We start from the raw sequence: 26,665 nt of genomic DNA on the forward strand, positions 1-26,665 counted from the left end.
AGTAGTCAAAGGGACATTCAATTCTATGAACTTTGTACGAATTTATACCGAGAGGCAAATTTACTCTGAATCTATGGCCATTTTTAGGGACATACGAAGGGAAAACTATTAGTTCATATTGTGTGCTTGGGATAGTGCCTCATATGTTTTAGGTCATTCCTGTTACAGATACGGGAGGACAGAGTGGCAATTTATTCAAATAGATGATGGAGCTGCTTTATCATGGCCGACTCCTCACTGCACCTGGAGCGGAGGGGTAAACTTTACCGTGTTTTAATATATCTCCCGGATACAATTTTCAAAAATCCTGGAAGTCTTCCTCCATAATTGCCTTCGTCCTGCATGCTGAGCGTGTGATTGTCATTCCAAAATAGTCTCTTCCAACTGTTTTATTGTCTTCGCTTTACCATGTGTATGTTGTTTCTTAAAAAGCCAAGTTTAAAGTTTGAAATGAACTCAACTGTAGATGTGCTGATTTCCATTGTTAGTTATTCTGACCAAATGGAAGAAATTTTGTAATGCAAGAGTTTGCGTTCTCACTGTATTTTGCAGTGGGCAGTAGCCAAAGATTGTTTCAGAGCTACAAAGTGCAGTTTCATTCCATGGTGTTAAGAAAATCAATGAGCTAATTTATTGGCTCTGATGCTGAGCCAGGAGATGACAGACACTGTGCCTGTAACTGCATTACCTCACAAGATGTCCCCACTTTCTGCTCAGTCAGCCAGATGGACTTATTAGACTCATGCATTAAACATGTGGCCTGATAGCTGCCTATATTACTTAGCATGGTTTTCTCCTGTAGCACAAACATCTCAATACAGACACAAAACGGAGAAATACAAAATGAAACTAAAATGAACCCACGGCAGATACAGCAAGAGACAAGGAGACGCATGGGGCCCAAAGACGAGAGATCTGGGGAAATGAACTATGAGACTGCAAAGATGGAAAGCAATTAAGCAGAGTAGATGAAAAAAAATCTCTCATACACACAGTGAGAGAGAGCGAGTGACAGAGAGAGAGAGAGAGAGAGAGAGAGAGATAGAGAGAGAGAGAGAGAGAGGGAGAGAGAGAGAGAGAGAGAGAGAGAGAGAGAGAGAGGGAGAAGGGGGGAGAGAGAGAGATAGAGAGAGAGGGAGGGAAAAAGAGACAGAAAGAGAGGGAGAGAGACAGAGACAGAGGCAGAGGCAGAGTGAGAGTGAGAGTGAGAGTGAGAGTGAGAGTGAGGGTGAGGGTGAGGGTGAGGGTGAGAGTGAGAGTGAGAGTGAGAGAGAGGTTGAAGAGTTGGGAACTGTTCAGCCTGGGAGCTTGCATTAGATATTCTTTATTTAATGAGTCATATCAACTTAACAGTCAGACAACCACACACGCACCCACCCCAGCCCACCCCACCCCAGCCCACCCCACCCAACCACACACACACACGCACAAAACCGCACACACTCATTTGCATTCATCTTCAGCTGCATCTGAGAGATTTGTTTCAAAGTAATGGCTTCGCCACAAGTGCCTTTAATTAAATTAGAAAACAAAATAGAATGATAAAAGCTTTGTCACATGAGTCGCAAATGATTGTATGACTCAAAAAGCTCTTCAGATGAGTCATGATTTAAAGCCGCACTGGGAACGATCAGGGGACGTAAGAACACACTCATCTGCCTGAGTCATTAAGTGGTATTACAAAAAGAAATCCATCTTCTTTTATGAAGGCTTCACTATGTATCCAAATTAAACTTGTGCAGGTATGCTAATAGACTGGAGGTGATGAATTGAAACAGTTGCCCGCACACAGAAGTATTAGCGGCAAACATTTTGAGAATCTGGAATTCCCAAGCAGTTAGAGAGCAGCGATAAAGGTTATGGAAGCTGAGAGTTTACTGACATTGCTCCAGTCCTTGAAATATAAAAAGGTTCCTTTCATTTTCCCCACACAAGCTTCCATTAACAGCGAGACGTTTAGCCTTTCAAATCAACTCAGCACTGAGACCCAAATTGAGGCTCTGCCAAAGCTGCTGTGTTTAAATAGCTGAACCGTATTTTTTTGAGGAAGTAGAATATGTTAATCATCCAGATCCCCATTCTATCATTTTTCCCGTCAATGTGGAAAGTCCAATTAGCCACAGCTCTCTCAAAACTGCGGTATTAAAAAGGACGTTTTGAAGGAGTCTCTATCAGTTTCCTGAGATGTTGACTATCTTGTGTTGAGATGAACCTTTTGGTATTGAGTGAGTGGCGTTGTGTCCTTTGATGTATGAATAGGACGTCTGTGTAAAGAGTGTGCTGGCAGAGTGATTCATGATTCCCCTGGATGCTCCTTCACATCTCCCCCCAAGTACATCTGGCATGCAATTGAAATGACATGGAGATGAGATGACCCCCATTTTAAATGTGCTAACTGAGGTGGCACGGCCTGGGATGGTAGAGTGGTTGTCTAGGGATTGGAAGGTTCCTGGTTTGATTCCGTACTCTACTTAGAGAGTTGGTCAAAGTGTTCTTTGCTCCTGATTTGCAGGTTGGCGCCTTGTGCGGTGTTCCTCCTGCCATCAGTGTATGAACGGGTGAAGGTAAGGTCAATGAAGGGCTTTGGGAGTCTGGTTTGTTGTTTCAGGCTCTGTAAGCATATTTTGTGCATGCTGTATGTACAAAATAATAGTAATAATGCATCAGAAACGTTAATATTCAACTACTTTAGCAGGAATTGCTGTTGGGTTGTATTATGTTTCTTTAATTTATACTTTTTAGTAAATGTGCAAGGTATTATGTGGCACTAAGAGGTTGAAGGAAATGAGGAGCCAGAAATGTAAATTTGGAGCCGGGAATGTCTTCCTTTTCAGTGTTCAGTTCAAATTCTATTGTTTATTAGAAGTTAAAAAAGAAATATATGATTTGTGCTGATTCAGGGATTAAGGAATAGCATGGATATCATAGAAAGACTCTGGCTTCAGACACACACAGTGATGTCTAATCGCTGTATCTCACCTTGGCGAAGCGGCGGTTGTATTGGGCCACCACGTTGGGGTCGGGACAGTCCAGCTTCTTAATGATCTCAAAGCTTTGGTTGAGCTGGGTGAAGATGTCCACCACTGAGCTGGAGAACAAGGCGTGCTCTGATGTTTGCTGGAACTGGAGGTGAATGGAAAAGAGCGAGCGTGAATGCGAAATAAAAGAACCAGTTTCAGTTTCACCTCCTTGTTGTCTTTCTCAAAACAAATAATAACGCATAGATTTCTTTGTCCCTGCCAGTGGAATGTGCGTGTAATTGCTCCACGGGCACAGCAAAGATTTGAGGTCATTTTGACTCAGACCACTGCAATCATCATCAGTTACTTATAATTGCTGGAAGGGGAATTGAACCATATTGCACTGTTGCGGTAATCATAACTTGCTGTCGATAAATTCATCAGCTAAATGACTCAAATGGTAATGTAGTGGTGCCCAGGGGTTAGTGTGGTAGTTAAGACAACCCTGCCAAGTATTTCCCTCGTGATAGAATCCTACTAAAGGATCTCATATTATGTCTTCCTTGTGCTTTAGTAGATTAATTTATTAGAGGCTCTTACAATCCCCGACAGGGCCAATCAGCACTTAATAGTTCCTTAGAAAAATGGACTAAATGAAAACGGCTATAGGTGAGATTTTCAGTCATCGGTCATGACAGCGCCAACAGGGGTTTGCTGAGACAAAGTCCAGCTTCAAGATCAACAGGTGTGAGACAGCACTGTGCCATCATTGTGTTATTCGGCTTTGGTTGAATGAATAAAGCTTCCCTTGAGCAGTTTCTGAACATAAGTTCGTGGAACTAAAGCTGTCAAGCTGCTGTTGCACTTTGGCCTCGTCCCCCTGGAGGAACAGTTCTGAAAGGAAACAGTTTCTCTATCCTCTCAGCCGTAGGAACAAATCATAAATGGCCAAGTGGTTGAAACATTACATTAGATGTCTGTGTCATCACGACATATTTTTGTAAGTACACATATAAATGTAGGTTTAAATGTAGGTTTAATTCTGCCAGACAAGTATACCAATATTCAGTAGACCTTTTCCATTAGAATTAAATCCTTGTTAAATGTAAAATGAGGTACGGAACATTATTTTCACTCACCCCCTCTCTTTTGTCTCTTTCCAGTGCTCCATGCATGAACTCCATTGACACCTCCTCATTCTCAGCCAGCCAGGCCAGGACAAACTGGAGGAACCAACTGGAAGAACAAGACAGACAGTGAAAGACATAATTTGTTTTAGTCAATCTGCAGATTTACATTTGTAGTGTAAATTCATGATGGGTTTTGATAGGATTCTGTTCTACTCTCTGCTTTCTCCTGCTTAACCCAGTTTGGGTCACAGAGGCAGCATGCTAAGCAAAGCAGAACAGGCTTCCCTCTCCCTGGCCACGTTCTCTAGCTCCTCTTAGGGGAACACCGAGACAGAACTCAAGCCAGACAAGTCTTTCTCCATGGCCTTAACAATCTCCTCCCACACTTTCTGATTCTGTCTTTCTCACCTCTCAATTGGCAATTCCCCTTCATACATTTTCACTGTGTGCAGGCAGAGGCAGAGATTCCTCACTCATTCCTTAACCCCTTATGTGAGCAATCATCCTGTAGGTATTGTCCTTTAATGAACTACTCTGTCTGAAGATTCTTCACAACCACCAACAATACAACTTAAAGGGACATCTCGTGCTATCTCCTGTCCTCATGGGTCTTTAATCTCCAAAGATGTCAAATTCAAGAGGGGACATATTATTATTTGTTAAATATAATAAATAATCATTTGTTTGGAATCCTTTATAATTTGCACATTTTTGAGCAGTGCAACATCTACTCTCCCTCGCTCGCTGCAACAGCACTGTGTACATCGAGTGCCTGTTAAGTTCCAACCGTCCAACATTGCAAATACTGGCCAGGAACACTTTCTCACTTGCCATGAACATCGAGGACATATTTAACCGTGAGTGTTAAACTGATTTGAACATGTTACGGAAATAAGGATGAATACCAACATGAAGCATTCAGGGCCATTTATCGGTGAAATATTAATCTCATATCACTCAGTGGTTTGATCAACAGTTGCTTCAACACTGTCAGTAAATGAATGAAAGTGTGTGTGTGTGTGTGTGTGTGTGTGTGTGTGTGTGTGTGTGTGTGTGTGTGTGTGTGTGTGTGTGTGTGTGTGTCTTACGTAGGGTACTCAGGCACGGTGTCTGTGAGGGCAGGCAGCTCCTTAACATACTCGTTGTAGAGCCACTTGACCTTGAAGTGCAGGTTCATGTAGTCGGCAGTCTTACACAGTTTATGCTTCTCATGCTCTGCGAGACAAAACACACACAAATGCACACACCAGGTGGATAATAACACTATGATGAGCTGTGTTGTGATTGGTGGGAGTAGAGAGCTCTATAGGTGATTGAATCAATTTCATTCTTGGGGCACAATGGACCAACTGTTTTTAAATAATTCATCTTATAATTCAGGATCTGTCGTAACAAATATATGAAAACAATCTTTAGATCGTCATGGGGATGGATAACGGATAAGATGTACAAGTAGGAGCTATGATTGGGAAGTTCATCAATGTAGCAGATTAAACATACAAACATATTTTTAAACACACAAAGAACACACACCATACACACACTCACACGCACACATCTTACCAGCACCGAATTGTACTTTGCGGATGCGGAATGTAGTTGGAGCTGAGATGGCAGCAGATGTAACACACAAGCAAGTTAAATTAAAACAGAAAAGCATGATGTCAAAAAAACTAAACCAAAGAGAAAGATAAAAAACTGAAATAATAGATGGTGTAAGAAACTCGATTCTAGCTTAGAGGAGGAAGAGTTTGACTGTTGGATTTCTCCGGAAGTAATTTAATTTTGATTTGATGTTTGACTCATAGAACACAGCAGCAGACCTGTTTCATTTAGATGGATATCCAAATGAAACAGGTCTGCATGACATCTGAGTGAAGTGCTTATTCCACTCAACTAACTAGTTTTAATGTTCTGTTTGAATATCAGCACACATGAACTAACAGAAATGGAAGAATCCTATGTGTGTGTCCATGTCCTCACCATTGTTCCAGCGGTAATGGTCAATTTTATCCCAAACTTGAAGCGATGATGGCAGACAGAGAAAAGAAATCAATTTATGACAGCAGAGGGGAAACAAAAAGTGAAATGACTCGCTCTCTCTCGCTCTCACATGCACGCGCGCTCACGCTCACGCTCACGCTCGCTCACACACACACACACACACACACACACACACACACACACACACACACAGTCTTACCCTCCAGGGCATATTTCATGTCCTGAGCGAACAGTGTCCACATGACCTCAGCACTGACTTTACCAACATTGAGTTCCTGAGGAAATCTGAAGCACAGACAGGGGTTAAAGCAGGCCACCATAAGAGGGTGTCTGTGTGTGTGTGTGTGTGTGTGTATTTCTCATCATATTTAACTTCACTTCAGTATATTAGCATATTCAACTTTCTGGTCGATACTGGGCAGCCAAAAGAAAAGAGGTTAAAGAGGTTTCTCAATAAGACATACTCTCAAAAAGACATGATTAATATGATCTGGTGTTGATGGGTGATGATAGCCAATATGATGTCATCCATTACAAGTGGTATGTGATACAGAAAATACACTATCAGTTGGTAGTAACATCTGCTGCAGCATGATGATAACATGATGAAAGGAACACACGTGTGCACCGTATACCACATGTATGATCCCAAGCTTACTGGTTGATAATGGATGTGTAGGCGTTCTTATCTTCCTCAATGATGGAGACAATGAGTGTGATGAGTTTGGGCCAAAACTCCAGATTCTGAATGCTTGGACCCTGCTCCTCTGGCTGGCTCTCCTCTTTCTTCTCTTCCTCCTCCTCCTCATCTTCCTCTTCTTCCTCCTCGTCATCGTCATCTTCTTCTCCCTCTACTTTTTCTTTCTTTTTCTTCTTTTTCTTCTCGGGCTCAGGCTATGGGATGGAAGAGAAATATGGGACAGGGCTTGTTGCACATTATTCTTTGTATAAGTGAGCAAACATTTAGTCAAAACAGACTTTCACAGTATGTGCAAGAATTAACACATGCCGAAGTGAAATGAGAATAAGAATGTGCTCAATGACCGCAGTTCATGATGTTCTCCATAAATCACAATACTCTCCCCATGTTTTTGTGGTACGACACACACCCCATGCAGCTCAGAAAGGGGAGGTTTATCTTGATTACTATGTTAAGCATTTGCTAATTTAGACCCAACATAGGCTGGTTGAATGAGTCTAAACATATTGAGACATGCATCTTTCTTTCACGGATGGAGGATTGATTTGTTTGTCTTTCGTTCAGACTCTGCATAAGTGAATATGCAGAAATCACGCCATGACATTTCAAGGCAATTTATTCTCTAAAATAGATCAAACACAATGGAAGCTAAAGAACTCATTCAGAATCATTAAAAGTCATTTATTAGCTGTGATCACCCAATTAAAAATATATAACTAAAAAATAATAACTAATAATCCCACTGCTGACATTCAATCCCAATTGTCTTGCATTTGTCTTGAGCATATACATGTTGATGTTGAGTGACTGACCGGTTGGGTGACAGGCTGAAACTGGCGGTTGAAGAGCTCCAGACAGTTGTTGAAGATATACTCATAAGTGGAGTTGAGGCAGGCTTTGACACAGTCCCTCACCACGTTAGAAGCCCTGGGAGGACTCGGCAGCTCCAACACCTTCACGTAAGACAACATCAACATCAACATTAGACACTGTGCCAATGAGTAGAGCGAGTCGTTGACAGCTGGTAAAGCAACTCTCAGTGGCTGGTTTGCTAAGATGATACTATATGATCATTATTAAACATTTCCAAGGATATTACATACAAGTTATTAAATATTTGCTTTTACAAAACTATGACCTTTTCAGGATTTTCATAACCATAGAACTTCGTTTTTTTTGTGTGTGTGTGTGTGTGTGTGTATGGATTTGCAGTGACACATGGTTTGTATTATACGTACCAAATAACATGCTGTTCTTAATCAAATAAATACAAATAAACAAAATAAAATCAGAAGCATTGTATACTACATCTTCATGCAGCTTCCTTCTGTTTCTACCTTCATCCTGAAGAAGGTGATGCTGGTGAGAAGATCCACAGTTGACTTGAGGTCACTAAGTCGAGGTTTGCTGCTGGCTGGGAAATTGTTCTGGAGACACACACACACACACACACACACACACACACACACAATAAAACAGAGGTGTGAAGTATTTTTAACATGAAGAGCATGTCAGAGCAGGCAGAGCTGACAGACAGGGCGCTGAATTTCTGAAAAACATTTTTGAAGGCAGCAGCTCTCAGCTTGGGAGTAAAATCAATTGTCTCCACATGCTTTCTTTGTGAGTGATTGGGGACAGATTTACAAGTCACGGGGATGGACGGACGCCATAGATCTCTCTGCGTCTGTTGAGGTAAAGGAAGAACAGAGGCTGAATGTGGAGACTCACTCGGTACATAGAGAGGTCGATCCGCAGGGAGTTGTGAAGTTGATCCAAGAGCTTCACGAAACGATCTCTCTGCGTTGGAAAGAAAGAGCAAGAGAGGAATAGATTTTGGAGCAGTTAAGCAGTTGTTTACGCTGCTGTCTGTCTATCTGAATATGCGTAGCCTAGCAGCAAAGATGAGGCGAGACAGAAATAATGCAGAAGGAAATTTGTTGATGTTTGTGTGAGAGAGAGAGAGAGAGACAGAGAGAGAGCGAGACAGGGAGAGAGAAAGACTCAGTGCTGAGAGTCACGTCCTGGCTGAGAGAAGAAGTAGATAAAGTGGGTTTTCTCTAACAGCCTCATTTGTAGGGAGACAGGATATTGGTCAAATGTCCTCAAAAAGAAAATGAAAGCTAATCCTTAGTGACGTACAGATTCACATCACAGCCCTCCATGAAAACAGAATGAGTCAACATGAACTGTGTTGTGAATATGAAATGACTTATGCAAACGCTTCTATAACATTTTATCTTAAATATTTAACAATAACCAATGTTTGCTGGCAAAATATGAATTAAAGCTTCCGCGTGTATTTACACTTCATCTATTGAGTTTGTGTCCATCTGTCTGCTATGCTGACAATGGCTCGAGTAAACATGTCAAGAAAGACAAGGTGGGAGCAGCAAAGAGAGAGAGAGAGGAAGAGGGAGGTAGGTAGGGAGGGAGAGACAGAGAGGGAGAGAGGGAGAGAGGGGGAGAGAGAGAAAGAGAGAGAGGGAGAGTGAGGGGGAGAGAGAGAGTGTGTGTGTGTTAGGATGGGTGAGAAATGATAAGTTTGGTTTTCAATGAGAAAAATAGGAAAGGGAAAAAGGGGGGGTGGACACAGAGGGGAAACACAAAAACAGAGAGAGAGAGAGAGAGAGAGAGAGAGAGAGAGAGAGAGAGAGAGAGAGAGCAAGGAGCAGTGCATCGATTAGAATTTACAGGCTGAGAGCCATCTCACACTCACACGAACACACACGAACACACACACACACACACACACACACACTCACTCACACACACTCAAAAGACTGCATTCAGACTGCCGTCTTCTTTAGATGATGCCTGCCAGGTGGAAATATAAAACACAACCTTAGCTGAAGTGTAAGTTTAAAACCAAATATAATCACTGAGCATTTAGGAGCTTCACCAGAATGTCCAAAAACACAGAGCAACAAATGCCTCCTCTGTCCAAACCTGTTAACAATGTCATTATAGAAGAGAGGTGAGGATTGCTAAAGCTAAATAATCACTGTGGGGCAGGTGCAGAGTCACCACAAGCTAATAAACGTGATCGTACACAAGTCACTGAGGGCAGATGGCACTGGGAGGAGAAACAATTGGATAACATGCTGCTCTGCCCTGGAAGAACTATCGCCTAAAGCAAGAGATTCTTCAATATCATTAGTCAAAGAGACAAACAGCTGGCAGCAACTTCAGAGAAGATTTGGCTGTTTGACAGAGGCGTCCATCAAGCGCTCCCAACAACCTGCCCTGTTGCTGTCTCCAACACACCTCAGATGAGAATCACTCACTCAGCCACACAGGAGAAAATATGGAGGGCGGTATCATGAATCACCGACTGCATAGGAGCAACTGGAGTTTAACGCTCCATAACTTCTTCACTAGGTTCTCCTGAGATGACTGGTGAGGATTTTCACAGTTTGGCACAGTCAGATCTGACAATATGTATAGACAAGTGGCAGAAACCTTCTAAATGTTACCAGGTTGCATGTTAAGTTTTCCATCTGTCGATCCATCACCTACAGCTCCTTATCCTGTGCAGAATCACTGGTAAGAGGTCATCACATACACACCTACACTATTCAAAGCTTCCATTTTCACATTCCACTTCTCAGAGCCGGGTAGCTCTGCTCACTATGCAAGTTGTGTGGGGCCCCGAAAAATGACTCAAGGGCCCCCACCTCCCCCTCGTGTCAAAGTGGGTGTCAATGTTTACATCTAAGATGAGAGGATGGAGCGGCAGTATCCTTCCGGTCAGAGACAAAAGAGAGCAATCATGTTCTGTTCTCTCATTGCTCTCATTGCTCATTAATGTCTATAAATAAGAGTTACATTGAGTGGTTGTCTTTCTTGCTTGTCAGCCACTTCCAATGATGTGTTCTGTGACTTAGTGCCTCTCAGTCACATTGGAACACAACTACCTGTGACATTTGATCGACTCCAATGGGCAACAGTAGTTTATAAACTGCACCACCTGTGAGTGCCTTCGTATATATATCAAACGCTCCTTTCCCAGCAGCCTCTCTGAGTCACGGCCCAGACAGTTATGAGAGTGATGGCTCTCCTCAAAGGTGTACATCATCTTTAAAACAAGACAATGATTAGCCAGTCTCTCGGTCAAGGTTAGTTCAGAACAACTCTGGGCTAATGCAAGATGCTAGATGAATAAATATTGAATTTAAAATGTTGATTAGCCGGGTATTTGGGCAATATGGATACACATCTCTCAGTGTTAGTGTTATACTGAATATACAACTACAAACATTAAAACATACTGTATCATTTACCATGTACTTTGCTTATAAATGACATACATGATTCTTACTTTTCATACTAAATTCTAATTATGTTAGATTAGAAAAAAGTGAAATGGCCACTTTCAAGAGTAAATCATAGTTCAATAGATTTCTGTTTCTCCTCTCTGATTTGCTAAGTATCAAATAGACTATACTATCTGCTAGAAACAATAACAAAAGAATCTAATAAATATTCCACAGGACTAAATGCCTTGTTGCATTAATCCCATTCTCTATAAAGAAACAACAAGGACGTGTTGATCCAGGCCCGTCTCCTCTCTGTCCTTGTGAACATGCGCCATGCATTCAGATATGTGCACGGATTGATAGCGTGGGGAAGACAGGAGAGGGTAAGGAGGGGAGGAGTGGAGGTTGAGTGACAAAGACCCAGACAGAGACCCAGACAGAGACAGAGACAGAGGAGGACAATAACAAGTGCATGTGGAAGTGGCTCGGCTCAATATTAACCAGAAAGCGGTAAAGACTCAGAAAAGACTGACAAAGCAACGTCCTCATTAATATTGATCAATCCATTTCTTGGCACTCACTGTAGTATAAATGTGCACTTTAGTTGTTTTAATGTGCTAATATATGAATTAAAATGAACTCAGCTCATGATACAGTTTATCATGCATGAGTTAGTACAGTCATTCATGTTGAGTTGTGCATTAACTAATATATGAATTACTCCTAATATCATGTGTCCTTATTATGAAGCCTGGCAGATGTTCTCATTTGGTAGCAGAAGGAGAGATTGAATGACACAATTAAACCATTTCATTGCAGAAATGCTTACATAAAAATGACTTATTTCAGCAGGCTTTAATAAGGCAAATGAACTCATCTAATAATAGCAGCAGTGAAGGCAGACTAACACTATGCTAGCCCATGTTGGTTCTCCTCTCTGCATATTTGCTTCTGCTACCCTGATTTGCTAATTCAGGTATGCACACCTCATCAAAACACACCTGCTTGTGCGCTTCTGAACACCAGGGTTGAGAACACCGGCACTAAAGTAAGCACATGCCGGCAGTTGTCATCCGTGACTGAACGCAATCAGTAGGGAAATTGCAGTTGGCCAAGATCCTAGGATTCAATATGAGCAAACACACGCTCCCATTGTCCCCATCTGTTGCTCTGTGAGATGCACAAAGCCACTGATATCTCTGTAAGAGCTCCAAATTAATAATCTGCCTTTGAGTGTTTCTCAGGCTTCCAGATCTTTAGTTTCTCAAATTAAGCCAATTGCAACATCCTCAAAAGCAATTTGCTGTACGGATGAAGTCAGCCTGAGAACAGAATTCCCAGGAGAACATTTGGGCTCAGTGGCACAGCGTGCAGCAGCATTACAGGTTCAAAAAGTTCCATTTGGTTTAATATAACTGCACATTCTAACAGTAACTTGACCTTTTCAACTTGGAAAAGCTTCTCTACAGAGATCTAGAAAATAATGAGGTACTGTGTCATCTGCCATGCATGATGTTGAGCCACTTACTAATACACACACCAGTGTTTGAATTGAAATGCCTACAGTGGCCAAGAAAGTATAATTGTGAGAATGGGGTCTTGCAGGGTAAAATGTGTTTGTTTCAGCAATTACTGTAGTGGTTGAGGGATCAGCTGTGACTGGCAAAAAACAACTGAAAACACACACACACACACACACATTGAGTCTCCTGTTCTGCAACCAAGATATATTGGATAAACTGAGCATTCTTCTTCCTGCTTGCCCATCGTTGCCACATGGTTCCTCTCGTGAAAGCATCCGTCGCTGTTCTAATTTTATTATTATCATATTTCTATTTGAAGAAATGCAATCACATGCAGTCACACAGATTTGAAATGCATCTTGCGCCCCTCTTACATATGTAACACGACACACACATGCTATTTTTACAGAGGGAGCACGGGGCAAACTGGCAACTCTCCAACTGCCAGTCCACTTTCTTGGTCCATACCGAGACTCGAACCGGCGACCCTCCTGTTCCCAAGGCTGAGTTCCCTATGGAATGAGCTACTGCCGCCCCTACTCAGTAACATCCAATCAGAGGTTTTCTAGTTACTTCATAGATCTCCAAGCAGCTGACACTACCGTCAACACCCAACGAAGAATTACAAATATTGGATGTTTCACAGTAAATAGTGACAACATCTGTTCTTATTGGTTGGAATGAGTTTTGTACACAGACCCTGGAAAATTAAGTAAAAAAAAAAATCTTGTGAACAAAAACAAGAACAAAAACACTTAGACTAATTGAGATGTCAAATTGTTTGCTTTCAGTGCAACCCGTGGTGTAACTGTGCATCTGGTGGCTGCTCACCCCAAAGTTGGAGGCTGCAAATCGGGCCGGTGCGGAGACGTTAGTGGAGGCGGTCGGGTGGGCGTAGAAGGCATTGATGTTGGCCAGCAGGGTGCTCATCACTGCCGGTATCCCTGACAGCATGTATTTTGACGACAGGCAAGAAAAATGGCTAAGGAGGGAGAGAATAAAGAGAGGAGGAGGACGGGAAAATAAATGGATTTGTTGGAGTTGGAGGAAAGAAGAGGAAGAAAGGAGGAAGGGGCGGAGAGAGGGGAAAGAGAGGAAGCATTCACGAGAGATTAGAGGGAGGGATGATGAGATACATGAAAGAGGAGCAGGGGGAGCAGAAATTGGATGGAAGCGGGGGGGTGGGGGGGGGGGTGGGGGCATAATTGGAGACCAGAGCGAAAGGAGGAAGGGGGACAGAACAATAACGTATTAAACAGACATAAAGTGAAAGCAACAACAACAATGTACAATGGCAGTCACTGGTAATTTATTCATTCTTCATCTATGTGGTATCTTATCTAAAACAAACCTATCTTCAATTTAAAAACTGCTGAAATTGATGTAGTACCAGGAACACAAGTCTTCAACCAAGTGAAGATGCCAAGATGCCAAGATCAATTTAGCCAATGCTTCATAATGTTATTGTTTCATGTGATTGTGCTTCTTCACACACACACACACACACACACACACACACACACACACACACACACACACACACACACACAGACACACAATACCCACAGACCTTTCTAGTCCCTTATAGGTCAAATTATAATATTATGTATGAATGTATGTGTGTGTGTGTGTGTGTGTATGAGCGTGTGTGTGTCTGTGTTAGACAGAGACTGAAACGGTTATCCAATCAAATATACGACAGCGCAGGAAATCGCAGAGGGGAGAGCTCATCATTCCTCATTAGAGGATAAAGTAATTTGCATGCAGTTTATAGTTCATCACAACCCTGCCCACCTGTCATCCCTCTCCACACACACAGGCCTGCAAACACACACACACACACGCGCACACACACACACTTCAAACATTTCCTGATTCAATTTAGTTGCCACACAATTGTTGATTAGTGGCTAATGTCATCGCCTGGTTAATTAACTCATTCTTTCGCCGGAGCACACAGTAAACTCGCATGCAAACACACACACGCATGCGCACGCGTCCAAGTTCCGGGCTTACGTCATGGCCTGGTAGATGGACTCAATGCCGTAGCGCATGGCGAACTCGTCCACGATTTCCTGCGGCACCTCATCAAAGTAGACCTTCCACGCGTCGTCTCCCTGAGCCGTGGGGATCTGCACCACGCCGCCGCCCTCCACATCCGTCAAACAGTGGAATATGTTCTGAAGAAGAATACATAAACAAAGGGGGAAACAAACAAGAAGTCGATATCAGAGAGAAGTTTTAACTTAGCTACTGTGCCAGCTAATATGCTTTAGAATCTCTGGAAAATAGCCAAACAACATGGAAACAAAGCCCACACAGGAAATGGCCCACAGTAAAAACTGATTCAATCACCTCAACAGTAATCACATCAAGACATTAGGACTGGGCAATAAAGTTCCAGGATATAAACAATATCTTTAATGCACGGTATGAAAATGGCCCCAGTACAATATTTTTGTACGCATTAAATAACGTTACTTAGCCAAAACAATCTGTTAAAATTTCCCCAACCTTATTTAGAATCTGGCCCATACACTCTTCACGCCCCCGTACTGGGTGTGAAGAACAATAATTGCGGCCAGTGTGACAAGAGTCTGTAGCGTCGGTTTGGTTTTGTAATATCGCCACAAAAAGTAAGACTGTTTAGCATCGCCTGCTTTCCACTCTTGGCTCAGTCATTTCCAAGACAGTTTCAAGAGTTGCTGACAGATTTGTTTTCTCACACCACTGTGAGTTCTGATTGCCCTCCACACTGTGCCACTGATTAATAGATTTCCATGTCACAAAAGACCCAAGTCCAGTCACAGCAGAAAGAAAATAACCCCACAAGCCGTTAAAAAATAATGATGCTAAACATGAGGTGAGCGGCCATTAAACTGCCAAACATGCACTGTGCAAAGTTTCACCTGAAGGAAAGTTTAAGCAGCACAAGAAAATTGCCTGGAAATAATGTGTTTCTCCAGCAAATGGCGCTAAATGACGGTATTGGTGAATTTGATCAACAACTTCAACCGACCGCCTGGACACTGATGCCAAACAGCGGCAGTGAGAGGCGGTAATTAATATAACACAGCACTATAAAGGGATGTAACTTTAGTATTTCCTCATTTGCATGTGAGCTAAGTGATTCATCAAACCTAATTCAGATTGACTGACACACACCATGAGAAGTCAGAAGCCAGTAACTCCATGCACCCATCTGTTGTCCTGTGATGAAGCACTGAAGAACGAGAAAACCAATCTATAGCTCTAACCATTAGGTGTGTGTGTGTGTGTGTGTGTGTGTGTGTGTGTGTGTGTGTGTGTGTGTGTGTGTGTTACCTCATGAAGGCACGTGTATTGGACATGGTAGGGTGCCACCTTTTCCTCTCCTTCGATCTCCACACTGATATGAAGACGAATGGCACCAGACACTGCTGACTTGTCTGTTCTCTTCTCTGTGACACACACACACAGCACTCATCAACACACCAACAGCGACACTTCCCCTCACAGTTTTCTCAATATCCCATGATGTCGAGTGGCAAACATACCCAGGTTGTACCAGACGTCCATCTCTCCACTCAGGGTTCGGACTTCAATGATGCTCTGGCCCAGGAAGTCGTCCGACTCCCTCTTCAGGCGCTGCTTCACCCGTGACTTGATGTCGTCATCCTCGTCCCAAACACGGAGCTTGATACGATCTGATGAATTGTGGCATTCGCTAAGAATGATAGGAGAGAGGACACATGGTTCATCAAGCATCAGGTGTTACTCCATTGTAGTGTTTGCATACTGCCAGGACTTTTAGCTGTGCAACACGACCCCAGAGACACACACACGATCACTCACAAGCTGAACTTTTCTTCCCAGACTGGGTTCAGGTTGCCGTAGATGGTTTTTGTCCTCTTCTTGGTCTTGCCGACTTGGATGGTGACATATGGATCACTGGAGCCTGTCCTGTCCTTGGCTTGGAGGCCCTGTGCACTGACAACTACACACACACACGCACAAACAAACACACACAGATTTTGAGGGTTGCGTAAGAAAAACAAACACTCAAACACCTACTTCTTATTGTCATCATTACTGGCTCATTCATTCACATCCCAAAAACATAGGCACACACACACACACACACACACACATACACACACACACACACACAAACACACACAAGGTATCGCCCACACAGTTATGCAAAGCCTTGCAACACATTGCTCGTGAGTCAGGCAGATGTTGGATAACAAGTTCTCACCAATTAACTTTGACAGTTGGCTGACCACAACTACTCTCACCTAATGTTCTGATGTTTAGCTTTAACAAACTGTCAAATCATTTCACAACTTGGAAAAAGATGAAATATAACCGCAAAGTATTTGATTAAATGCCTTGACTACAATTTATGCAGCAAATCAAACAACAGGGGCAGATTGAGTCGAGTTAGATGCTATGAAAATGCTGCACATTGTTTTCTGCATGTAAACACATATAGATTTAACATTTAAACTTTCTAATTTACATGTTTCTGTCTGGATCCACTTGTATTAACGAAGTAGAGTATAAAGTCTTCTGTTAGACTGAGATGACAACATTATAAATGAAGTCAATAGTTTGTTTGTTGACACTGAAGGTTGATGGTTTGCTGAAGTGGTTGACTAACTGAAGGACAGCTCCGGCTCTGTCACTTAATAACTGCGAGCCAACAACACCTGCAGCTTCAAAGGAAAGGAATCTTGCTTCAGTTGTGCATCTAGTCTTTGTAGAACTTTTTGCTGACTCGTCCAGTTCCAGACTTAATCACAAAGTTAATGCATAAACCATTTTTATTCCTTAATCATTTATTATGGCAGTTCTAAATCTATACACATGAAACCATGTGTGTTTATGTGTGCAGAAAAGGAAGATTACTGCGGATGGATGAACTTAACTAAGCTGAACATCATGTTCCTGTATCTCCTCCTTGATGAAGCTCATCACGGGTGATCAGGGAGACAAGGTGTGATGGCTGCCATGGCAACACTGCTGCCACTATGGTGTGATGTGGCTGGTTGCTTTAGTAACAGTGGCAGTCAGGATGATGTTTGGCAGAGGGTAGGGCGCTGGGAGAAGTTCATCATTTCAAATTAGTTAAGTGCTGGGTAATTTGGATGATGATGTGATGGAAGAGGCCAAGTCAAGGTTCATGTCTATTGGAATTCAGTGTTGTTGGAACTAAGACGACACATTATACGGCTCTCTGTGATGCTGAAGTCTGATTGGCCGATGCCAACAGTAAGAATAAATAAAGTAATGAAACATTCTGTTAGCTTTGCAGACTAACTTCACACATACACACACGTAAACAGAGACACAGACATACACACAGCATCCTGTTATTACATGTCCTATTGCTACAGTTAAGATGAAAGGTCTGTTGATAGGAAGAAGCAGAACAGACAGTAGATATTGCTTTTTTTTGTTGGTCTGATGGGCCTTTTTGTGGAGTTTTGTTTTTTTACTGAATGTCTGAAACAGAAATCAATGAAACAGAATGAGCAGCTTTTATTGTGAAGTTTGAATTTCTGTAGATGGGCCCTGGACTGTATTTTGATTGAAAATTGTATTTTTTTCTCTGATGTCTTCTTTTGGAAGAGGATTTTGTAGACAGAGGAGGTGAAGTCAGACACAGAGAGAACTTGTAATGGCTTTCAAATCGATGCATGGGTGGGATAAACAGGACACTGAAGAATACAATTATTTTCTAAGTGCTGTAAAATGTTCCAAATGTAAATAGTCTCTTCAGAGCACATAGGCAGTTGCTCCATAGCCTTGGCTTTGTGTATCAAACAAAAAGTAACAATTCAATCTACGTACTGTTGATGGTGATCTTGGCTGACCACTTGGAGGTGCCGTCCAGAACACTCTGCTTGATGCTCTTCATGTGTTGGGCGTGGACCATCTTGGAGATGATGAACACTTTCCGGATCTCGTCGAAGATCTCCGGCTTGTTCCTCTCACGAATCTTCATCCTGTCCTTCATAGCCATGATGATGTGCTGCGTGCGGTCCTCTGCCCCCGTCTTGGAGCTCTTCTCAGCGGCTCCTGGAGACAAAGTAGGACAGGTTCAAAGATTCTGGGTTCATTTTATAAAATGGAGCTGAGTGCGCACTGTGGCCTGGAGCTGAATGCTCACATGGATGGCAGACATACAAGTGTGTCATTTGATTTTCATCTCACTCATCTTGTTTCAAGTGTTTACAAGATAAAATCCACAGAAGCCCTGGTATGATATCTCCTTCAGGCCCTATTCTGTGGTGAAGTTTGTGTTTAGACATTGGGTCCTTGGGCTCATGTTGTATTTGAGTATCTCATATTTTTTCCTTAAGAGGTTCAATTTTCCCAACCCACACAAATAGTTTAACAGCTGTACTCACTTTGCAGGCAGTCAGCATTAAGCAGCTCCTGGCATTTCTCGTGCACTTTCACCCCGCACTCGGCACAGCGCATTCCCTGCCGAGCGATGCCCCACAAGAGGCCTTCGCACTCGTAGCAGTAGGTGGGCGTGGTGGCGGTCCACACCTCAAAGTTGTGGGGCGTAGTGCAGGAGATGGGGTAGATCAGAGCTTGTAATGTCTTCTTGTATACATGGTTTTTCTGTGGAAAAGGGGCGAGGAAGAGGGATGGAGGACAAGTAGGTGGGAAGGAAAGCCGTTTCAAACGATGAGCAACTACAAATGTGATTATACACGTTCTTCTTTTTAGGTTTGCCTGCTTAACTTTGTGCTGCACTCAAGAAAGCAGGTGGAGGAAACTGCACTATGGCTGCCATATCACAAATACGTGAGAGTGTTTTACAGTGATGCCGACTATTCCAGTGAGTGCCGGTGTAGGAGGATTGTGGGATGAGGACGCCTCCGTTGCTCCGGGCACTTTGGTAAAGACAGATTTTGTTTGTCGAAGTTGGGAGTTGGTGATGCCAGTATCATCAGCTGTAGTAGTTGCACTAGTAGCAGTAGCAGGAGTCCTCAGTTACGTTTTTTTGTAATGTTTTGCATTTAATTAAAAAGTTATATTTCAACGTTTTATTGCTCTGCTGACATTTTCTGGCCCTGTTTTCATTTGGCATGATTTGAACAATTCCAAATTTTACTGATTTGACCTTTGCTGCTGAAGTTGTTTGGGGCTTTTATCTTTTTCTGTCCCGTGCATTTGCCTGTTTTTATTACTTCAGATTTACTTCCTTGTCACTGTAAAGCTTTCTGTGGAAAATACTTCTTGACGTAGCTATTGCTTCAACCATCGATATCATTACCATATGGGTGATGTCTCAAAAGACTGGAAAAAGGGACAGATGGTGTGTAAACTTGAATTTTGGCATTACAGTTACTAATATTGAGTGTTGAGTGTTTTTGCAGTTCTTTGCATGGAGGTATGTACTATATAGAAATAAGAGGATGAACCTTCTACAAGTGCAGATTCTGGCCTTCGTGTCATACATTGTGAATTTCTGGTACATTCAACATTTTGGTCTTTGTAAAAATGCAAAAGATTATAAACCAAAACATCATCATCATCATCCATTACAGGGAAACAAGTGCCAGTGGCTCCAGTAAAATCAGGCTGACTCAGCATATGGCTCAGGGACTACACTGACTCCCCAACTAGCAATTTAACAATACCACGACAACATAATGACGACAGAGAATGTAGTCAGCAAGAAAGGGGAGGAAAAATTATGTTTGTGTGAGTGTGTAAAAGTCTTTCCTCAGTCTAAAGCAACAGCTAACTACAAAATCACAAATTGAATATTTCATCATGTTTTGGGAGAGATGTGCTGATATTATTAGACATGCTTATTAACACATGGCTGACTGTGTTTGTCTGTGTGTGAATACATGTCTATGTGTGTGTACGTGTGCGTGCGTGTGTGTGTGCGAGTATGAGTGCGTGCATTTGTGTGTGTGTGTGTGTGTGTCACTCACAAGCTCCTCATCTTTTAGCGAGGTCCTTGTAGCCAAAGTGTGGGTGAGTCCAGCTTTCCTGGACTGTATCATGGACTGGAAAACAGAGAGAATTGAACAGCTGAGACGAGACAAGACAAAACATTTTTCCGAAAAAATGATTTTCAGTGAATTTTGAAAAATTCCTTTTCAGTGAAATTGTAGTAAAACACAATTGTGTAATGTGTGACAAATTGTGTGACATTAAGCCAGACTCTGACTGACTGTGATTTCTTCTATTCTCTGTTTTTCATGAAACATACTTTTGATTTATTCTAATTTGTTCTGAACAGATTGTTAGTTACTATATGAAACAAATATACCCGGACAAAGAGAGACAAAACTGAAACACATGAGAGAAGAAACTGTAGTAGTAAATCATCTGACAGGTGTACTGTAGTTCATTTGGACTTTGTGTTTGTTCTTTATTCTTTATAATTGTATTTTGATGATCACCTAACATTGGTGATGGTCAACTCAATAGTTCAAATGGCTAAACAAGTCCAGTCCAAGAAAGAAAATCTCCTAGACAGTGTGAGCTCCACTATGGAGTATTCACTCTTACCGAAGTGAGACTCTTTGTTGTAGACAGATGAGCACAGACACTGAATGCTAAATTAACCAAAGAGCAGGTGTGTGTTTTTTTCCAGCTAAGACATTCAAAGTAAATATGTGAAAACGAGACACAACCCAGGAGAACATTTATCCAATATGTTTTTATATTTAGTAACTGGGGTGTTCACTGAATCGCAGTGAGAAGAACTTGTTCATTATAACCCTTCTAGCTTAAACACCTGTGGTTGCCAGTAAGATGATGGGACTCGAAGGAAGCAGGAATTTATTTTGCAGAACATGCACAAATTTTGAAGTTAGTATTCATACCAATCACTGTGAGCCCACATTCCAAGACTACACATATATAATTAAAATAGCCACTATCAACACCATTACTTTGAATTAAAGTCTATGAAATAATGAAGCACAACTAACATCTCTTTCTCCTTTATCTTTTACTCACCATAGCCTGAGGGGAGGTGAACGGAGGGAGACAAGGAATGCATGAAAGAGAGCAAGAAGAAAGGTTATAGACAAACAAACAATGTTGCCCCTGAGAGGATTTCTAGCTTTCACCTTGACTCCAGCTTTCTATGCCTGCAAAGAGCTCACATTATGACACAGTGACAGTCACACCCTTTATGAAATTGATCTAGTTTGCATTAATAATGAATTTTTTAACAGTTTTAACAGTTCAAATTCAAAATACTATTAAGGTTTTATAGGTCTCATTATTTATCTATCAATGAAGGGGTGAAAGTGAAGGTTCGATTTAGGGCAATTTGAACGGGGACTTCAAAACATACAATTCCGTTGGTGGGTTTGCTGTAGAGGTCAGAGGTTAAGATGTGTGAAATCTTTCCCTAGTTAAATGAGACAATCGGTCCATGATAGATACGCACCAGTTCACTGACAAGGGGGATGGGCCTCCTCTTGCGGAGGTCCGGCATGCTGTCAATACCAAATGGTGTGCTTCCACTGTACACACACACACACACACACACACACACACACACACACACACACACACACACACACACACACACACACACACACACAGCATTGGTTAACTTTATATTATTTCTCTCTCAAACACAGAGTCCAAATATACACAAATGCTCACTCACCCTGGTTTGGCCCATGGGTGTTTGCTTGGGTCACCATCTTGATCTCGGCCCTTGAAAAGAGGTCAAAAGTTTGGTGTTTAAAATATTTGCAGACATGGGTGAAGTAGTGATATAGTGCACGCAGAGCCGTATGAGAGAGACAAGAAAGTAAGAGGAAATGACAAAAGAGAGAAGACTGGGTTGATTGAATTTCAGCTATCCATGCCAAAGAAGTTCTGTTCTGATCAATCATGAGGGACCGATACATGAAGGAGCATCATAAACTGGGTCTCACCTTGTTAACACCAACCAAAGAAACACAGGCTGCCAATTAACACACAGGAAATCTCACAGAAACAATAACAGACGATACAAACATGGCAGTCAGAAACGTTTGGAGTGAATATTATTTTCCATCAAGATCAACGTGATAGCATTTCCCTTGATTTTAAAAACAGAAGAAAATAAATGATACAGGACAGGAGACTTTGTCACTTGTCGTCATTACTGTTGTCCCACCTGAGATTATTGTAAAGCCTTAATTTTATAAAGCTATTTCATGAGCACTTATCTAAATATAAGGATAAAATGATGTGATAAATGATGTGATAAATGACCACAAAAGAGGTAACCTGATCTGCATCTTGACTTCCATCTGGAAAACAGGACAAGAGGAAAAAAGAAACACACACATGACACATGGTCATAGACTAGTTTGGCTCATGATGAAAAATAACAACGACCTGGATATTCATTTTGTTATAAATGCTTGAGTAACATTAAATGCAGCCCTACAGTGGTGTGTTCAGATAAATGGGGTCTGAGGTCATAAATGTTTCATTAACATGTATAATTTATAATGAAAATTACTCTTAATATTTCCCTTCCTCTTCCTCTTTAATGTCAGCCTTGCTTTCCCAGAAGATAATTCGTGTTTTCTAATTCAGCAAATGGCTATCTTGGGGGTGGGGTGAGAGGGCGTTAGAGGCTAGTGAGTGGCAGGTGATACATTAACTCCAAATGTGGTCGGAAATCATACTATCAACAAAGACCTATTGGTACCATATATACCCAAGGGTCCTCTCAATACAGAGGGTTAGTCAATACTACGAGTTGAAGAGACTCAAAGAGGAGTCCTGACAGTTATCATTTTATCAATGAACATATCTCACTGCAAGTGGTAGGAATGAAAGAGAATAGATAACATTGTCAAAATCTAATTACTCAAATGCAGCACGGAAAAGGGGAGATTGGAGATAAACCAGCTAAAGCCTTTATGGTCTCATAAAGATAACCGAGATTTCCAGAGAAAGTTATAAAATGAGTTGTGGTGGCCACTTGTCATTTAAAACACTACTCTTGTAGTCTGAAAGCTGGCAATACAAGATACAGGACTGGGAATAACTCCAAACTCCCTTTTCTCACCTGAAAAATCACTTAGTAATGTTTTATTCAATGCAATGAAAAACCAAAGACCAAACGTGCAAAAAAACAAAAGCTCATTCCAACATAAAATCTAATGAACCCAGTAACGTGATGTGTTTTGAAGATTAAGACACAACTTGTACCTTGTTCAAAATCCTCCTGAGAGAAGGTGGACATTGTCATACTGGTGAGGTTGCGTCTCGTCTCTCTCTTCTCCTGCAGGATCTGCTGGAAGCTCCTCAGACATTTGAGCCTGCGTTGATCCATCTCACTTATCTCTGGGGGGCACTCAGCTGCATCATCCTCTGCTTTGCCCTCTTGGGCAGCAGCAAAATCTGAATCGGGTTGCTGTTGCAATCTTGCCTCACTTTCTGCCTGCTCCTTGCGAACTGCAAGCTCATCAGGTAAAAGCGAGACTGAGGGGGATTCCACAATACAGCTTTGAGTAAGTGGCATTTTAACATCTGTTACATCTGCAGGACCATCAGCAGGGGATTCTGCAGGAGGTTCTTTCAGGCTTTCAGGTGGGGGCAGTAATACAGACCTCCTGGAGTTTAAGTCAGCGGAGAGAGTAGGGCCTTCTGCATGTGGGGCATGTATATCTGAACAAGGGGGGAGTTGGCAAGTACTGGCAGACTCCAGTGTAAGGCTGTTGTTTGGTTCTTGAAGCAAAGGCTCCACAAGATATGATTTTCCTCGAACATTTGTGTGGCTTAAATCCCCTGTGATGTTTCTGTGACCAACCACATCTTCAGCCATTTCTTCAGTTGTTTGAAATCGTACTCCATAACGTAAGGGTTCAGTGGGCAACTTATTCTTTGGATGATCAGATGGAACTGTCATGTGACACTCTGTCTCCTCTCCAGTATCCTGGGTTACCTCAAGCTTGCGTAATGCTCCTTGTAAGACTGTGCGAAAACCACTAACAGCTTGGCCTATGCGCTTTACATTGAAACTAACATTTTGGATATCTGCACTGTCTGCTTGAAGGTGATAGTCTTCAAACCTTTGCTTATTTGCATCAATTTCCTCAATGAATTGATCATTGAAATCAGCTACGGATGCTTTGGTCCATGTTGCTTCTGCAGATTCTTCATAAGCTGAATAAGTTTCCTGATAAGAATCAACTTGACAATCTCTCGAGTACCTCGGGACAGTTGACTGCCTATAGCCACCATCTGCCACTTCTCCACGATGTCCATCGGCTGAACGGTAACCAGACCTTTGAGGGTATGAAATACCTGCTGCGCAGTCATATCCACCACTTAGGTTGTCAAGATAGGTTTCTGTTGAAATGTGAATCCTAGACTTAGTGTGAGGTTTATGTTTCCATGACTGCCATTCCTCGCTTCTATGGGTCCTAGCAGGTGAGTCGTAATGTTTTTCAGAGAAAGCAGGGAAATGTTGTGAGCTTCCTGTGGAGCGCTGTACCGATGTGCCATATCCTTCCGTACCTCTGTAGTGATCCCAGCTACTTACACCTTCACAGCAAGGGTGGCATTCACCTTGCTCTTCCAAAGACCCCCTGCTGAGATAAGTAGATTCTCTATGCCACGTTTTCCTATTGGAACTGTGTGGTGGTCCTGTACCGCCCCAACGTCCCTCCCCATCATCAGCTCTTTGCTGCTTTCTACCATGGCTAGATGATGGTCTCTCAAGGTCTGACTCAGACTTCGAGCTATGACCAGAAGATAAAGAACTAATGCTTGGACAGTCTTGGTCGTCTTGCCTTTCAATGTAGCCAAAGTTTAGATGTTTTGCTACAGCACCTACTGGAATATCTGAGCTATGGTCAGAGGTATCTGGTTCTTCAAGTTCTTGATGACCTATTGATTCAGTAATCGGGGACATAATGGACTCATCTGCCCTTGGTAGCAGCAATTCTCCATGGATACTATGGCGCTCCTTAGAAACTGAAGCGAAAATATTTGACTCAGATTTTGGCACTGCACTTCCTAAACTGCCATAAGCACTTGCAGGCCTTCTGTGTGTGGAGGGTCCTTCTTTGCCTCCTGCTCCAGACCAGGTCCCTGCATGGACTTTTGCACCAGCCTTGTTACTAGAACGGATGCCTTCAATCTCAGACAACACAGCGTCCACACAGGATGATACTTCCTCAACTGACCCTCGAACTGAGGTCAGGTAATCTCTGAGGTCTGAGATTTCCTCCTGGATCTTATTGATTCCCCTCAGCTCTTTTAGAATGTGCTCAATGATGTCACTGGACTCCCCGTCTCTATCTCCCCTGGAACCATCTGAGTCCTCCTCCAGTAGTGCATCTGACAGAGATCTGTTGAAATTGTAATCCAGGCAGTCACCAGCGGAATATGGCCTCTTTCCATGAATACGGCTTGAGCCAAGATCTCTTTCACCTGCCCCTGCAAACCTAGTACCATTTACGTCCGGTCCAATTGAATTATAGAGCAAAGTTGCTTGCATCTGCTCAGGAGCTGACTGAATCCGACTGTCAGAGGAGGTTTGCCTGAGACTTGCTGGAGACCTGCACCTTTTGTGCTGCAATGTGCATGGTATTCTAATACATCCTTCTCTGTTCAGCTCCACTTCTCCTACAAACGGTGGCCCAGGTGCTTCGCCATGTCCCTTACCATTTGACATTCTTGGAGAGTAAGCCTCTGCTCTCTGGCTAACCTTTGAATAGGTGCCTCTACGCTCCTTTTCTTTTTCCTGTGTCTCTCCACTCTCCTCGTCCTCAATACCTCCATAATAACTATGGGAACCTTGAGGATGGTGGTCTGCAGACCCTTGCAGGAAGCGATGTATCTTACCCCGGATAACCAGAGCAACCCTGGGGTTTGGAGCCCTCTTTTTGGGTGGGTGGTCTTTTGCCTTTGTGCCTCCTTTGGGGGCAGCACCTGCTCCATGTTGTCCACTAAAGCGATTCCTGGAGAACATATTCTGAACAGAGCAGATGGTCTCTATCTAGCTCCCAACATCATTGGTAGGAGATACAATCAGAATACTGCTGGCGTCATAGTCCAGTTATGAGGTCTGATGGGAGCTAATTCAGCTTGACAAAGCAAG

The 26,665-nt window shown here is 42.4% G+C and overlaps 1 protein-coding gene across 1 annotated transcript in view; it reads right to left on the reverse strand.

Moving 5' to 3' along the window:
- Positions 1–26,665, reverse strand: part of LOC143000175 (uncharacterized) — a 102,533-nt gene that overhangs the window by 14,116 nt on the left and 61,752 nt on the right. Inside the window, exons 12-30 of the mRNA XM_076149405.1 lie at positions 22,220–22,269; positions 21,995–22,070; positions 21,556–21,561; positions 20,520–20,594; positions 18,972–19,191; positions 18,412–18,639; positions 16,408–16,549; positions 16,110–16,279; positions 15,898–16,013; positions 14,590–14,753; positions 13,405–13,555; positions 8,523–8,591; positions 8,132–8,221; positions 7,607–7,747; positions 6,753–6,988; positions 6,294–6,379; positions 5,179–5,305; positions 4,100–4,196; positions 2,980–3,123 (exon numbers count right to left, since the gene is read on the reverse strand). Of these exons, the coding sequence (XP_076005520.1) occupies positions 2,980–3,123; positions 4,100–4,196; positions 5,179–5,305; positions 6,294–6,379; positions 6,753–6,988; positions 7,607–7,747; positions 8,132–8,221; positions 8,523–8,591; positions 13,405–13,555; positions 14,590–14,753; positions 15,898–16,013; positions 16,110–16,279; positions 16,408–16,549; positions 18,412–18,639; positions 18,972–19,191; positions 20,520–20,594; positions 21,556–21,561; positions 21,995–22,070; positions 22,220–22,269 (2,388 nt within the window). The remainder of the gene's footprint in view (positions 1–2,979; positions 3,124–4,099; positions 4,197–5,178; positions 5,306–6,293; positions 6,380–6,752; positions 6,989–7,606; positions 7,748–8,131; positions 8,222–8,522; positions 8,592–13,404; positions 13,556–14,589; positions 14,754–15,897; positions 16,014–16,109; positions 16,280–16,407; positions 16,550–18,411; positions 18,640–18,971; positions 19,192–20,519; positions 20,595–21,555; positions 21,562–21,994; positions 22,071–22,219; positions 22,270–26,665) is intronic.

The sequence above is a fragment of the Genypterus blacodes genome, unplaced genomic scaffold (assembly GCF_046128005.1).
Source record: "Genypterus blacodes isolate CSIRO-AG114 ecotype Tasmania unplaced genomic scaffold, CSIRO-AGI_Gbla_v1 ptg000045l_1, whole genome shotgun sequence".
NCBI classification, from domain to species: domain Eukaryota; kingdom Metazoa; phylum Chordata; class Actinopteri; order Ophidiiformes; family Ophidiidae; genus Genypterus; species Genypterus blacodes.